Source organism: Pseudophryne corroboree, chromosome 1 (genome assembly GCF_028390025.1).
Source record: "Pseudophryne corroboree isolate aPseCor3 chromosome 1, aPseCor3.hap2, whole genome shotgun sequence".
NCBI lineage: Eukaryota > Metazoa > Chordata > Amphibia > Anura > Myobatrachidae > Pseudophryne > Pseudophryne corroboree.
Window position 1 is genome coordinate 204,125,843 of NC_086444.1, and position 16,774 is coordinate 204,142,616.

General features: G+C 44.7%; 1 protein-coding gene across 6 annotated transcripts in view; it reads left to right on the forward strand.

Moving 5' to 3' along the window:
- The window catches only part of FAM81B (family with sequence similarity 81 member B), a 177,568-nt gene extending 164,607 nt beyond the window's left edge, over positions 1-12,961 (forward strand). For all 6 annotated transcript variants that reach the window (XM_063964023.1, XM_063964024.1, XM_063964025.1 and 3 more), the window contains one exon: positions 12,461-12,961. In XM_063964023.1, the coding sequence (XP_063820093.1) occupies positions 12,461-12,594 (134 nt within the window). In that variant the 3' untranslated portion in view covers positions 12,595-12,961. The remainder of the gene's footprint in view (positions 1-12,460) is intronic.
- The last annotated feature ends 3,813 nt before the right edge of the window (positions 12,962-16,774 follow it).

A 16,774-nucleotide genomic window follows, 5' to 3' on the forward strand; every position in this document is an offset into this window, starting at 1 on the left:
CCTGGGTATGGTTCTGGACACAGAACAGGATAAAAAGGGTTTCTCCCGGAGGAGAAGTCCAAGGAGTTGTTGTCTCTAGACAGAGACCTCCTAATACGTATACAGGTGTCGGTGCATCAATGCACGCGAGCCCTGGGAAAGATGGTAGCTTCTTACGAAGAAATTCCATTTGCCAGGTCCCATGCAAGGATTTTCCAGTGGGATCTGTTGGACAAGTGGTCCGGGTCGCATCTTCAGATGCATCGGCGGATAACCCTGTCTCCAAGGGTCAGGGTGTCGCTGTTGTGGTGGCTGCAGAGTGCTCATCTTCTAGGGGGCCGCAGATTCGGCATACAGGACTGGGTCCTGGTGACCACGGATGCCAGCCTTCGAGGCTGGGGGGCAGTCACACAGGGAAGGAACTTCCAAGGCTATGGAAAAGTCAGGAGATTTCCCTACACATAAATATTCTGGAACTGAGGGCCATTTATAATGCCCTAAGTCAGGCTAGACCCCTGCTTCAACACCGGCCGGTGCTGATCCAGTCAGACAACATCACGGCGGTCGCTCATGTAAACCGACAGGGCGGCACAAGAAGCAGGATGGCGATGGCAGAAGCCACAAGGATTCTCCGATGGGCGGAAAATCATGTGTTAGCACTGTCAGCAGTGTTCATTCCCGGAGTGGACAACTAAGAAACCTCCACCCGGGAGAGTGGGGACTTCATCCAGAAGTCTTCCAAATGATTGTACACCGTTGGGAAAGTTACAAAGATATTGCGCCAGGTCAAGGACCCTCAGGCGATACCTGTGGACGCTCTGGTAACACCGTGGGTGTACCAGTCGGTTTATGTGTTCCCTTCTCTGCCTCTCTTACCCAGGGTAATGAGAATAATAAGGAGGAGAGGAGTAAGAGCTATACTCATTGTTCCGGGTTGGCCAAGAAGAGCTTGGTAACCAGAACTCCAAGAAATGATCTCAGAGGACCCATGGCCTCTGCCGCTCAGACAGGACCTGCTGCAGCAGGGGGCCTGTCTGTTCCAAGACGTACCGCAGCTGCGTTGACGGCATGGCGGTTGAACGCCGGATCCTGAAGGAAAAGGGAATTCCGGAGGTAGTTATCCCTACGCTATTTGAAGCTAGGAAAGAAGTGAACGCAAACCATTATCACCGCATATGGCGGAAATATGTTGCGTACTGTGAGGCCAGGAAGGCCCCAAAGGAGAAATTTCAGCTAGGTCGATTTCTGCACTTCCTACAGTCAGAGGTGACTATGGGCCTAAAATTGGGTTCCATTAAGGTCCAGATTTCGGCTCTATCGATTTTCTTCCAAAATTGAACTGGCTTCACTGCCTGAAGTTCAGACTTTTGTTAAGGGAGTGCTGCATAGTCAGCCCCCGTTTGTGCCTCCAGTGGCACCGTGGGATCTCAACGTGGTGTTGGATTTCCTGAAGTCGCATTGGGTTGAGCCACTTAAATCCGTGGAGCTATAATACCTCACGTGGAAAGTGGTCATTCTGTGGGCCTTGGCGTCGGCCAGGCGTGTATCAGAATTGGCGGCTTTGTCATACAAAAGTCCTTATCTGTATTTTATATGGATAAGGCGGAATTGAGGACTCGTTCCCAATTCCTTCCTAAGGTGGTATAATTTTTTAATGTGAACCAACCTATTGTGGTGCCTGCGGCTACTTGGGACTTGGAGGATTCCAAGTTACTGGATGTAGTCAGGGCCCTGAAAAGTATATGTTTCCAGGACAGCTGGAGTCAGGAAAACTGACTCGCTATTTCTCCTGTATGCACCCAACAAGCTGGGTGCTCCTGCTTCTAAGCAGACGATTGCTCGCTGGATCTGTAGCACGATTCAACTTGCACATTCTGCGGCTGGACTGCCGCATCCTAATTCTGTAAAAGCCCATTCCACGAGAAAAGGGGCTCTTCTTGGGCGGCTGCCCGAGGGGTCTCGGCTTTACACCTTTGCCGAGCTGTTACTTGGTCGGGTTAAAACATTTTTGTAAGAGTCTACAAGTTTGATACCCTGGCTGAGGAGGACCTAGAGTTTGCTCATTCGGTGCTGCAGAGTCATCCGCACTCTCCCGCCCGTTTGGGAGCTTTGGTATAATCCCCATGGTCCTTACGGAGTCCCAGCATCCACTTAGGACGTCAGAGAAAATAAGATTTTACTCACCGGTAAATCTATTTCTCGTAGTCCGTAGTGGATGCTGGGCGCCCATCCCAAGTGCGGATTGTCTGCAATACTTGTTTATAGTTATTGCTTAACTAAAGGGTTATTGTTGAGCCATCTGTTGAGAGGCTCAGTTATATTTCATACTGTTAACTGGGTATAGTATCACGAGTTATACGGTGTGATTGGTGTGGCTGGTATGAGTCTTACCCGGGATTCAAAATCCTTCCTTATTGTGTCAGCTCTTCCGGGTACAGTATCCTAACTGAGGTCTGGAGGAGGGTCTTAGTGGGAGGAGCCAGTGCACACCAGGTAGTCCTAAAGCTTTCTTTAGTTGTGCCCAGTCTCCTGCGGAGCCGCTAATCCCCATGGTCCTTACGGAGTCCCAGCATCCACTACGGACTACGAGAAATAGATTTACCGGTGAGTAAAATCTTATTTTCTGTCAATGGCTACGTGTCTACACCCTTTCCTTTGTCTAGGGGTACTAGGCAGGGGGGTCCCTTGTCACCCTCATTATTTGCTATAGCCATTGAACCGTTGGCCTGTTTTATACGATCAAATCCAAATATATTAGGGTTGCAAATACATGATAGAATTGACACAGCAAATTTATGATAAATATCAACAGGTAATATTGACATTACCCAGGTTCATGAGTGGATTGGCCCAGCAGGATGCCGGGACGGTTTGCCTGTCCTCTCCTTACTAAGCATGCCCCCCTCCATACACACACACACCGGTCTGATTCATAATCATTCACATTGGAGTCCATACTCGGATGATGTGTACCTGGCATAGTGCTGGTGAAAGTTTCAATGGTGCGACCGACACATAACGCATGATAGCAGCATCTGTAGACACAGTGGATGTCTCAGTCCTTGCATGATCACACACATGTACACCAGGGAAGTGCACTGTAGTAGCATTAGTATAAAGTTAGATGCACCTGCAGAAAAAGATGTAAGGAAGTCTGCAACTGCGTCCAACTCAGAATCAGGCCCTATAAGGAGGGATCCCGCCCCCTTGACATACCCCACACGGTCAACAGACCCTGCCCCCATTAGGGTTGCTTCCATCAATTTTCAGGGCTGGTTTTCCATCCCAATCCACCCCTGCCCAGGTTGCTGACAATTAGTACCTGTGACCATGTTTAGAGCTAGCCACACACACTGCCTGGTGTGACTGGATCAATTTGCCATTGTACCATATAAATACAGGCCACAGTATGAATACTTCATGCCAGAGTTTCACAGACTCCACCATTAGAGTCCAGCTTTTAGGTATATCAATGCTTGAGTGCAGTTGGTTAAATCTAATTGATTGAGGTACTAATTACTGTAAGTGGCACTGGTACAGTAAAGGAAAAATGTGAATAGTCCCAAAGCGCAAAAATGGGTATGGGTCGACCAAACTTAGGTCGACCACTGAAGGTCGACATGTACTAGGTCGACAGGTGAAAAGCTCGACATGAGGTTTTTCACTGTTTTTGGTGTCGTATTCTCCGTAAAGTGACGGGGAACCTATATTAGTGCACTGTGTCCCCTCGCATGGCTCGCCAGATTACCGTTCCAATCATAGTCCACGTGGATCGTTAAGTATGAAAAAAATCCGAAAATTAAAAGAAAAAATATGTGAAAAACTCATGTGGACCTTTTGACCTAGTACATGTCGACCTAATTGCATTGTCGACCTTCAGTGATCGACCTGAGTGTCGACCTAAGGACGTAACTCGCAAAAATAAATTAGAAAATGCAGCTGCCTGTAAAAAAGGGCTACCTTACCCTAGTACATGAAATATATAAAAACAGTATACAAGAAATAGCACACAATCCTATTCCAACTAGGATAAAAAAGAAACACCCTCCACCATAATCATCACTATGGGGTATATTCAATTGAAGTCGAAAGCTGCCGTCTGTCGAAAAGACGGCAGTTTTCGACTTTTTTAGGTCGGAAGGGGTTCCGACCTATTCAATATATTCGACAAGTCGAGGAATTCGACTTGTCGAAAAGCATGTTGATCGGCGGAATAGCTGCCGATCCACGTGCTTGTGTCAAAAAACGGTCGGTTTTGGCCCCCTTTTCGACCATCTCACTTTGAATTTAAAAAAGTCGACGTGAGATGCGGGAGCAGTGACGGGGAGAGCCGCGGGCAGCCAGACGGGGAGAGGAGGATGTCACAGCCGCCGCTCACAGCAGCGTCCACCCGGCTAAAGCAAGCGAGACCTCGTTTGCTGGAGACGGGTGGACGCTGCCTTGGGCGGCGGCTGTGATGCGGGGCCATAGAGAGAAGGGATGGGGAGAGGCAGAGAGACGAGGGCAGACAGGGGGAGAGCAGCGGCTATATAGTTGCTGCTGTAGCGCTGCTCTCCCCCGTCTGCCCTCGGCTCTCCCGTCTAAGCTCCTGCATCTCAATTCGACATTTATTTTTTTAACTTCAATAGTTTTTATTGAGGGGAAAAACAATTTTTATGGGGTACAGAGAAAAAAAAATCTTTGGTACTAGGATCTATAAAGGTGGATCTGTCATATTGCAACGAGAAACACAAGTTCTAGCTCTATAGGCTAAGGCAGTTAGATAGGAGGAGAGGGGAGGTAGGAATGTAAATAGAACCTGATGTTAACCTCGGTTGAGAGGAAAAGAACATATATCTACATTATTACAGGAGAGAATCCCACTAAGCAGAGTATCCAAATTGTTACACATTAACCGGGTGTCCAATTAGACTACAATGAGGCGGGCCACTTAAAGATGGGTTGTGGAAGTGTCGGAATCCATCGCCAGTGGTAACAAACTGCTGCCACAGGGACCATCGTGTCGCGGGAGAGAGGGCTGTGTTGGAGGGAGGGATATATTCGGTTTCCATAAGGAAGTGGTGATTCGTTTTACAAATAACTTTTAGCAGAGAAGGGGGCGTAGGTTGTTTCCACAGCTGAGCCAGGTTGGCGCGAGCAGCAATTAATATGTGGCCTAAGACATATCTGCTAGAGGGGGAGACAGAGGGAGGGACAATATGTAGTAAGGCTAGGGACGGGTCAGGGGTGAGATGAGTGGTTAGAACTTTATTGATCAAGTCAAACACTTCGGACCAGTATTTGGTAATTACTGGGCAGGACCAGAATATGTGGTAAATGTGACCTACAGATCCGCATAGTCTCCAACACTTATTGCTACAGGAGGGCCAAAATCTGTGCAGTCGGTTGGGGGTCAAATATAATTTGTGAATTAGTTTTATATGAATTTCAGTGTGATTCAAGCATTGGGACATGGAATAGGAAGCTAAAAAAGTAAGTCGCCATTCAGTCGGTGTCAATGATCTGCCTAAATCCAGTTCCCATTTTAATTGTGTGTTAGATTTGGAAGGGGAAATAGGAGTGATCAATAGTTTATACCAGAATGTGATATCACCTTTACTTACTGTAGTGTTTGTTGACGGCGGGGTAATAGGCATCGATCTCCACCAGTGTGCAACTTGCAGATAGTGGAAGAGTTCTGAGGCGGGTAGGGAGAACTTTGATTGGAGAGTTGGGAAGGGTGATAGAAAAAGCCCGTTGAGTAGATTACTTAGACATAATATACCTGCTTTTCTCCATCTAGATAGATTTAGATGGGTACCATCATTGTGAGTGTAGTGAAGGAAATCTGAGTGATGGAACAGGTAGGGGACAGTAGTGTGGTGGATAATTTGTCCCAGGTTTTAAGTGCAGCTTGTGTGGATGGAAGTAGGTTTGCAAAGGCAGGTCTAAACGCCTTAGGAATGCGGAATAGATCTGCCGAAGGGAGTGAGGGAGCTCGAACTTGTTCAAGCTCGACCCAACTCAAGTGAGTATTAACATCGAAATAATATTTAAGGGAAGCCAGAAGAGAAGCTTCTTGATATAGGGAGATATTGGGTAAACATAGCCCTCCTAAAGCCCTCGGGAGAACCATTTTAGAATGAGCTAACAAGGGTGGTTTTGAGGACCAGACATATCTAGACATTATGGAAGAACAGGTCTGGAGGGCCTTTTTTGGGAAATTATATGGGATCACGCGGAACAGGTACATTAGTTTGGGTAGGAGAGACATTTTGAATGTGGCCATACGTCCAAGCCAGGAGACCTCATATGATGCCCAGGATTTCGTTGGGGCCTCTAGTGTCTCTAGTAGAGGGGAAAGATTGGCAGTAAAAACATCAGGAGTGTGAATAGGGATGTTAATACCTAGGTATTTTATCGTACGTGTCCGCCAATTATATGGAAAGGAGGATTGGAGGCCTGGTAAGGAATGGGATAGGTTGATGGGTAGAGCGTCTGTCTTTGTGGTGTTGAGCTTATAGTAAGAAGCTAAACTGTAGGTATCTAAAATAGAGTGTAAGAGAGGAAGAGTAGTGACGGGATCAGAGATGAAAAGGAGAACGTCGTCCGCAAAAAGACTTAATTTATGGCGGGAGGATCCAAATTGTAAAGCTGGAAATTTGGGATTGTAATGAATTGTAATGGCTAGGGGTTCAATTGACAAAATTAATATTAAAGGGGATAGGGGGCAACCTTGTCTGGTACCATTTGTAATTGGAAAAGAGTTGGATAGGAAGCCATTGCTGAACACTCGGGCCGTTGGAGAGCTATACAATGCTAAAATAGAGGTTAGGATACAATCTCTAAAGCCAAAGCGGAGAAGAACTTCACGCATGTACGTCCAATTCAGTCTATCGAAGGCCTTCTCGGCATCCAAGGATAGCAAGAGAAGACCCTGATCTTTAGAGAGTGAGTCAATCAAGTTAAAGACTCTACGTGTATTGTCTGATGCTTGTCTTCCTGGTACAAAGCCAATTTGGTCGGAGTGCACCAGCAATGGAAGAAATTGGTTGATACGTGTTGCAATCATTTTAGCATAAAGTTTGATGTCACAGTTAAGCAGTGCGATAGGGCGGTAGTTATGTAAGTAGGCAGGATCTTTGCTGGGCTTGGGAATAGTAACTATTCGTGCTTCCAATAGTTCTGATGGGAGAGTGCCGTGTTCCAAGAATGTATTAAAAAGGACAGTCATATGGGGGGAAAGAATATCGTGGAATAAAAATCAGTAATAAACCCATCTGGGCCTGGGGCCTTGTTTCGCAGAGAGGTTTTAATAGCTGTGGAGACTTCAGCCGTAGACCATGGGGCATTAAGTATAGATAATTGCTCCTGGGTGAGAGTAGGAAAAGAAAGATTGTTCAGAAAGGAAGAAATAGAAAGAGAGGTAGGTTGTGGGGTTGAGAAGTCAGTTAGCAAATTATAAAGTTTGGCGTAGTATTGCGCAAATTGGTTTATGTCATGTCTCTGGGGTTTAGGATCTTTCGTTTGGAGGGAGAGTAGATGGATTTAATCTCATTTCTGGCTTGTTGAACTCGCAGTTTACGGGCTAACATTCTACCAGATTTGTTACCCAGGAGATAGAACTTTTGCCTCATCCTATTCAATGCTGATTGGGTACGGGTGAGAAGTAGTTTTTGGAGTTGACTGCGAACATTGGAGATTTCTTCTTTAAGAGTTCTAGAGGGATGGGCTATGTTCTTTGATTCGAGGTCTATCAGTTCAGCTTCGAGTTTCGACTGTAATTGGAGGGCTTGTTTTTTTAGGGTAGCACCTGCTTGGATAGCAGCGCCCCGGGTAACAGCCTTAAAGGCACACCAGTGGTTTATAGTGGAGGTGTCCAAGGGAGAGTTAGTAGCTAGATAAGAGTTTATGGAGTCAAGAATAATTTTTTGGGACAAAGGATTATTTAGAAGATAGGGATAAAGACGCCATTGTTTAGCGGGGTTTCGGGTTTCATGGAGGTTCCATTTCCAAAGAACGGGGGCATGATCAGACCAAGTAATCGGCAGGATGTCAACGTCCTTAGTTCTCTGGAGAGACCATTTGTCACATAAAAGTAAATCTATTCTAGAATAGGAGTTGTGGACTAAGGAGTGGAATGTATATTCCGGTCCCGAGGGGTTATGAGTTCTCCAGACATCGTATAGATCAAATTCTGTGAGTAAATTGCGGAAGGCTAGAGAGGGGCCCGATTGAGCGGATGGGATGGGGTGGGGGGTCGATGAGATTTGTCCAATTTCCGGTCTAAGACTAAATTATAGTCACCCAGAACCACCAGGGAGCCCTTAAGTGATTTACTTATCATGAGAAACAGTTTACGCAAAAATGGTACTTGGTTAGAGTTAGGAGCATATAAGCATACTAGTGTAGCAGGTTTGTCATCTAATAGACCTGTAAGAATCAGGTAACGACCACTTTTGTCTGAGATTTGAGAGTGGAGGACAGAAGAGACATTTTTGCTAAAGAGGACGGCCACCCCGTTACGTTTGAACGGGCCATTTGCATAATATCCTACGGGGAAGTTACTGTTTTTAAAAAGGGGAGGGTTAGCAGAGGAGAAGTGGGTTTCTTGTAGTGCAACATCATCTGCTTTTTGTTGGTGGAAGAAAGAAAGGGCCAATCTACATTTGTTAGGTGAGTTCAGTCTCTTAACATTGAGAGAGAGAAGGTTCAGCATTGGAAACACATATCGAGAATGAGAGAAAGAAATCTATTCTGAACATAGCTAATGGAAAGGTACCAAAGAGCAGAGTACCGCTGTAAATGGAGAAATAAAACAAGTCTGGAACACTGAGTGGGAGGGGGCATATGGTGGATCGGTGAAAAGGGTTTAAACCGTGGATTGAGGAGGGAAACAAAAAAAAAAGTCCGTTGGACCTGCATGACTACTGCAGGGAAGGGAAAAATATAGGAACTTGCAGTAGTACAGAAAAAGTTGGAGGCGGGCTGACGGAGCAGGCACCGCCACTCTAGTATATCAACAAGGAAATGGAAAAAAATAAATAAATATAAACATGTAGAGTAAATCTCACAAAATAGCAGATGAGAGTATAGGGGCGGTAACATATAGTCAACAGAGAACGTCACCAAGACACAACAGTGCCCCTGAGTGAGAAAATAAACCTAGGCATCCGCTAACAGATATTATGAGATAACAGTTATAGAACAACAAGTGAAAGAGCAAACCTGTAACATATAGACCTAGATAAAAGTCAAAAAATTAGGTAGACAACATTATCAAAAAAGCCTTCCCCTCTCAGTAGAAGGGAAGAGGTCCATAACTTCTGAGAACCAAAGGAAAATTTGAAAGGACCCTGTATGGCAGTCCAATAGCTCAGGTGTTCGACCATTCCTGACAGATAGACGTAGCACGGGATGGTACAGGCGTCTTTTGAACAGTGATGTCCCAATCTGACAGCAATTTGACTCCGGCATCCAGGGAGGAGATGACATAGGTTGAATCCTCATAGGTGATTATTAATTTAACTGGGAATCCAGCGGTACTGGATATCATGGGACCTAAGAGCGAGAGAAATAGGCACAAAGGCACGCCTCTTTGCAATGGTGGCAGCGGAGAAGTCCTGGAATATTTGAAGACCTCCGACCTCCTAGGGTGTCTGAATTTTTGGATTCCCTGGCGGCTCTCATGATGCGTTCCTTAACAGTAAAGAAATGTACACGGAGGAGGGTGTCTTTAGGAAGGTCAAAGGGGAAATGATGCGTGGTCTAGGGAGGCGGTGGATACGGTCAATTAGAAGCTCTGTGGAATCTGCAGCGGGTAGGAGTTTCTTAAATAAAGCAGTGGCATAGGACTCTAATTCAGAGTTGGTAACCGAGTCAGGGATGCCTCTGATCTTGATGTTATTGCGTCTCGATCTGTCCTCCATATCCGCTAGCTTAGACTTAAACTGGTCCAGATCTTGTTGTTGGCGATCGTGGGAAGAGATTAACTCATTATGGGAGGCGAGTAGTTCTTCCACCTTGCGTTCCAAGTGATCAGTCCTGTCACCTATTGCCACCAACTCGGTCTTGACCTCGCGGACGGCAGAGGTTAGATCTTTAGAAAGTTCTGACTTGAAAGCAGAGAGGATTTGACAGAGGGATCTCACGGTGAGAGGTGCATCAGATTCACAATCAACACCCGAAACTGTAAGTGAGGAGGAGAGAACACTCGACACAACAGGATTCGGCATGAATGGTGGAGAGGAGACGCTTTGTAAAGGGGAAATTTGGAGGGGTTTCTGGGGGGGGAGGAGATTTTGGGAGGCACTGGGTCTTTGTTCTTTTTAGGAGGCATTTCTCGTTGTCAGGTTTGTATCCAGATAGCAAATAAAAGGCGCACCTAGAGGACCGGGTCCAATCAGAGAATAGATGTGAAACAGGGTTGCTCGATCACTTTGGCAAGAAGTACATGTCGGTTAGGCAAACATGAGTGACGGTGGGAGGAGTGAGGAGCACTCACATTATGGGGATTGCACGGTTATGAGGCTGCAGGCCCGTAGTGTTGGTAGCTTTAAATTATGGTCAGGAGCGTAGGCAGAATTAAACCAGCACACACAGCTACACCGCAACAGGGGCGTGGATATATTCTACAGGGATAGCAGGCTAAAGGCGACCAGTGCCCTCCTTCTTCTGGGCCTCAGCTGAATCCCCGGTGGTGCAAGCTGTGAGCAGCCACTCTCCCTCTCAATGCCCCCCAGTGGGTGACAGTTAATGCGCAGATCCCCGCTTTATTAGAGTGTAGGGGAGTAGTCAGCAGTCACACATCGCCTTGGGCGTTTGCAGTAGCAGGCAGGGGGGGATAGTTGTCATCCCTCTGTGCCGCCTACGCGTCTCCGGCGGGCAGACCCTATAGCCGTAGGCCCCGGCTTCCGGGTCTCAGGGGAGCCGTATGGCGAACAGGTCGGAGGGTGTATCACCGCAGGGTCACAAGAGGGCAACTACACAAGGACACTGGAGGGATGAGTGGGAGGTACGCGATGGTGCTGGGATGGTGGGCTGTGTGGGAGGCCGTGAGTCAGACAGATCGCGGGATGTACTGCCAACTGTGCAGGGCCCTAGGAGGGTAGGCACCCAAGCACACTGGGGGGGAGGCGAGTGAAGATAGTGGGGATCATGGGCTGTACGGCAGAATCAATTATATTACAGTTCCACTCACACTCTGTCTGTGAGCACAAAGATGGCCGCCGGCAGGTACACAGGCAGAGGGTCTCACATTGCAGCTGCGGCTCTGGGGAGCACACAGTGGATCTTCGTTGTCCTGAGTGTGCCCGAGGATCTGGGGCCGGCAGGAGGAGGTATGTTGGAGGTCACAGGCGAGGGGGTGAGCAGCTACGGGTCCCGTTTCGGCCGCGCTCCGGTCCCGAAGCCCGGCTCTGGGAAAGCTTCAAACTCGAGGCCCCGGCTTCAGAACGGGATGTAGGCCTCAGTCACAAAAGAGCCGAAAAAGACACCCGGCGGTATCCCCGAGCACAGACAGCTGCCCACAGCCGTGGGTAGAGCTGAATAGGGCGGTTTTAGATGTACGGGCCTGCAGTAATAAGCAGGTTTAATGCACAATTATCTGGAGCTCTGGTGCAGCACTTCCTCACACAGCAACGTCCAGGCCACGCCCCCCCCAATTCGACATTTTTTAAAGTCGAATTGATAATGCATTAAATAGCCCAGGCCGGATCCATTCCGACAAATGAATGTCGGAATGGATCCGTCTTCAATTGAATATACCCCTATATGCATTGGTGGGGGGTGTTTCTGTGAATACCAAACATATTGCACCAGATTTCTTATTTCTGTTTACCTTTGAGGAATTCCGCTTTGACAGACGCTGGATTCCACATATGAATAAGGAACTGATAAAGAAAAAAATCGGGTCATACTTTCTTATTTGATGGACTAAAGGACTAAGTACTTTTTTATCCTAGTTGGCACTGGTACAGTATTCGTTATCTCTGCATGTCTATTATTATTTTTTTGCCTTCATTGTTTATCTCAAGAGTTATCAGAGTATGGCTGGTATCCAGTTAGCTGTGGTCATTTACCGTAGCTAATATACTCAGCCGGGGGCAATCCAATTTGCCAAGATACGTGGCTCAGGGAGTATGAGGCAGCCAAAGCATATTCTGCAATAAGCAGCCGTCGGAGCCCCGATAACACGGGGGATCAGGAGATTAGCCCCGATCCCATGTGTTATCCATGATTATGGGTCCTTTTCAGACGATAAAAATGTCCTATAACTGGATAGCGTGATAATGACCATCGGTAAAAATCGCAATACGAGTCTGTTTTTATTGGCAGAAAAAGGATTGCACCTAATACGGTTCTGGTATATATGTTTTTGGGGAATTGAAATTATAAGTTTACCAGTGTTAATGGAAAATGAGCTGTGTGTATTACTGTATAAAGTGGGATGCATATACAATGTTTACAATTATTTTTCAACATGCAATGTCTTTATGAACAGGATTCCAAGCGATACAGGAATCTCTGAATTCCCTTCAACAAATCCAAGAGTCAAAAGTGAAACTAGAGAGTAAAAAAGTTCAGAAAGACATCAAGCAAATCCGACGAAAGATTGTGGAAATAAATGACTGCTGAGATCACCTTCATACCAATATGATTACATTATAGTATTTACATCAACTGATCTTAATGTTTGCATACTGAGATGCCTGGGGGTATATTTACTAAAGGTCGATTTTGTTTTAGTTCGATTTTAGATCGATTTTAAACAGATTTTAATTGATATTGGGCTTCCAGGGTTAAAAAACACACATTTACTAGCAGATGATTTTTTATATACATTTTGAAATGTTAGTAAATGTGTGTTTTAACCCTGGAAGGCCAACATTGATTAAAATTGATTTATAATCGATCTAACATAAAAAATAAATAAAAAAAATCGCCCTATAGTAAATATACACCCTGGTGTGGAATTCCAATTAAAGACATAACTTTTACTTGCCATTTTGCATCTTTTTTTTAAGCTATTAATGAAAAAGAAACAAATGAATGTCTACTTTAACTAGTGGTGAAGGTTAGAGCCACGGATCCTCTGTGATGAGGGGAAAGGGCAGCCAAAGTGTTCTAAGGTGGCAAAGACGTCAGTGGCCGCATAAAGCCCATAATTATGTGGGTCCCAAGGACCCATCATTAAAATAAAAAAGTGCTTAACTGTCCTCCCTTCTGCTCCACAAGTTCCAGAGTGCCCTGGTTTGATGGACAGTTTTAGCAGAATCCGTTTGTAGCGGAAGACAGCGCTGTTAATTGGGCGAGGGCATTTCTGTGAGACCCGGTCAATTTTTTTTGAGCCGCAACGGCATTTCAAACCATTGGACAGAAGCCATCGATGATTTGTGTGTTGCACATGTGCAGGCTCAGCCAGCGATATTATACCATTGAAGGTGAAAACACTTACAATTGGCCTCTAACCATTGATGGTAAACAATGCCCTAGCTCAGTGGTTCCCAAACTTTTTGGAGCCACAGCACCCTGGAGTATCAGAATTGGGCAAAAGTTTATTATTGCGAAATTCAGATTTTTTTTTTTTTTTTTAAGTAAACTGTGTTTTTATGTCATCCTTAGGATCAGTTATGTGGTGAGAGACATATAATTGGAAGCCACAAGCACTGTTTTTGCCTATTTCATTGACCATAAATAATTTGAATTGGTCCTGGACCACCAACCCAGGGCACCCCTGCAAGTACCCTGAGGCAGCCCAGGGTGCCATGGCACACAGTTTGAGAACCACTCCCCTAGCTGTCATTGTCGGATAAAATGCAGGCTTTAGCACATAAGTCCAAACCCTGGACGTTAAAACCAGGCCAGACCTTGTACACCATTCCCAAAAACCCAACTCAAGCATAAGACTGCTTTAAACGTTTACTGTATTATTGTGAAATACCAGAGTATTGTAATGAGACAGACCAACATGATCATCACTCCTGACAACCTTCAGCTGGTAGTTAAGAATCAGTATGAGTGATGAAGATAGGACATGCTACAGAGAATACATTTATATAAAGGCTGAAGGACTGTACATTTATTTAATGAATATATTAGATCACTGTGCCTATGCAAATTAGTAGTTAATCCTAATACTTTTCCACAAATCAGTAGTCATTAAAAATGTCACATTATGTTATTTACGGTTATTACTGTACAATAAATTTTAGACATTTCTTTTGTAAGTGACAGACTGTAGGACAAGAGGAGACACTGAGCTATCTATGCTGTAAGCTGGAGAACTGTAAAATGAATTTAGCGGAGACCTTAATTGTACCAATGCTGAATTATATTCACAAAGGAAAAATGCAATTCCTTAGGGAATTTGGGAACAACTTACCCTTTACTCACTGCCCCTCCTTATAGCAATTTTGTAAGGGTCCATAATGATAGGACTCTGCATTGCTTACCTTGCAATCAGTGCTGGGAGAAGACACAAGTAAGTATCTGAAGGTGGCTACAGACTCATATGGCCCACTGAAAGTGAATACGGCCTATGGCACAGTCCTGCCTACGGCTTTGGACCCACACAGCATTGGAAGCCATTTTATCTGTATGCCTATAAAATGACTGGGCATAACAAATTGGCAATACTGGGAGTGTCAAGGAAGTGGGGGAATAGACTTCACTATAAAGTTTAAATATTACAAAAGCTTCATGCTGTTTGTTATACTTGCTCCTTAAGTACAAAATTCAGCATATTAAAGTGCAAGAAATGAAAGCTATTTCATAGTAACAGTGACTGTTACTATGAAATAGCTTTCATTACTTGCACTTTAATATGCTGAATTTTATACTTAAGGATAACAGAATACAATAAAACATGATACATTTGTTACTTACCACTGTAACTAACTTCCCTACTCATTTTGTTAATGTTAGTTTAGAAATATAGCTGTGCTTCAGTATTATGTAAATCTTGAGTCATATATTCATTATGAGGTAAAAGAGGGAAAGCAATACACATGAATAGAGATATTTAAGTTTACAGCGATTGAAAAAGATGTACAGATGCGTCATCAATACATCCAGCAGCACGAGATGCATGGCGTGAGTGAGCCGCAAGGTTCCCCGCAACTCTGCTAACATCAAAGTCTTTTTATTTGCCGAAAATGCGTCCTAGCGGCAATGCAGTGCGGCACACGAGGAGGCTGTACGGATTTATTTGACATGACACCTGTAGACAATATCTGTGGTAGCTGTGTCTGTATACGGAGCAGAACAGAACTTGTATTGGAATAAAGCTGCGTCCACTACATTGTAGCACTTCGTATACAGAATCAGAGACTCAGTCGCACACAGATATACAAGTGTCATATCAAACTAATCAGCAGTCTTCTTATGCGTCCCAGTCGCATTGCGAATAAGAAGCATTTTCTGCAAAAAAGAAGCCTGATGCTAGAAGATTCTCACACGACCTGGCAGCAAAGATATACTGTATGAGGACACATCTATATATACTATTTTATGCATTAAATAGACCTGATCGAAAAATGATCAATAATTTTTTGCATGCTCCCTCTGGCTATCTTCCCCCTTTCTCTCCCCTTTTTCAGTTATTGTTAACATTAGCATTACTGTATCTTTGTTTAATTTTTTTCAATAAAGTATTTTTATTGACACAGCATAATAGCGTATAGAGTCATAAAATGACAGGACCGAAGTATAGAGGTAACCCATAGAATGTAGACACAGTGTGATAGCTTATACATAGAGATATAATAAAATGCATCTGGATATATTACTGTGAAAGGCAGAAACTGCACAGTATCATGTCAAACTAAAGGAGAGGCAATACAGCTTACACACATACCAAATGGCATCATTTCCATAAACCCTATTCATCGTACATAGAAATATTCCTTAATTTTTTAGATTTTACAAAGCTAGAAATAACTAAGTAACCAAACTATCCCCCCTCCCTACAATAATAAAAATATATGTATAGATTGATAATGAGTGGTGTGCACAAAGGTGTGCAAACCATCAGATCCAACGAACCAGTCTCAATCACAAACCCCATAATGACATACAAATCTATATTTGATTTTTGTGATCCAAGATATCTCAAATGCATACCGTATATACAATACCAGCAACAATTGGACAGTGTAAAAAATAGAAGAGTTAGGATTTAGACAAGTTAGACCCTGGTTATGTAAGAGGAGTCCATCCACCTGGCCCAAATATTGTGAAACTTGACAATAGCTCCACGAGACATATATGTGAATCTTTCATGCTCTACGGAATCGTTAACTAGGGCTATCCACGCCCTGAAAACAGGGCCTGTCTGCGCAAGCCACGAGCGGGCTATGCAAACCTTGGTCAGGGCACACAGGTTTTGAAAGTATTGTACATCAGGGCCGCTAAGTGCCTCTCCAACTTCAGCCCCCAACGTACATGCCATGGGCGTGAGTACATCAGCAGGGATGCCTGTAGATATTCTAGCATCCTTAACCTGGGTCCAAAAACTGTAGACCATCGGGCACTGCCACAGTAGGTGCCTAAAGGAGCCACTGGCCGTGTTGCATTTAGAACAGGAGTCAGAGGACAGTCCACCAAACTTGACTAACCTAACAGGGGTCAGATAGGTTCTATGTAGAATAAACAGTTGTATCTGTTGGAATCTAATAGAGACAGTGGCCCTGCGTGAAAACATTCTGGTTGCGTCCCACTCTTCATCACTAAGCGGATCAAGGTTATCCTCCCAGCGTCCTTGTAACCCAGGGAGATCGTCTTTTTTTTTTGTATAATCTGTTTTTATTGAAAAGAA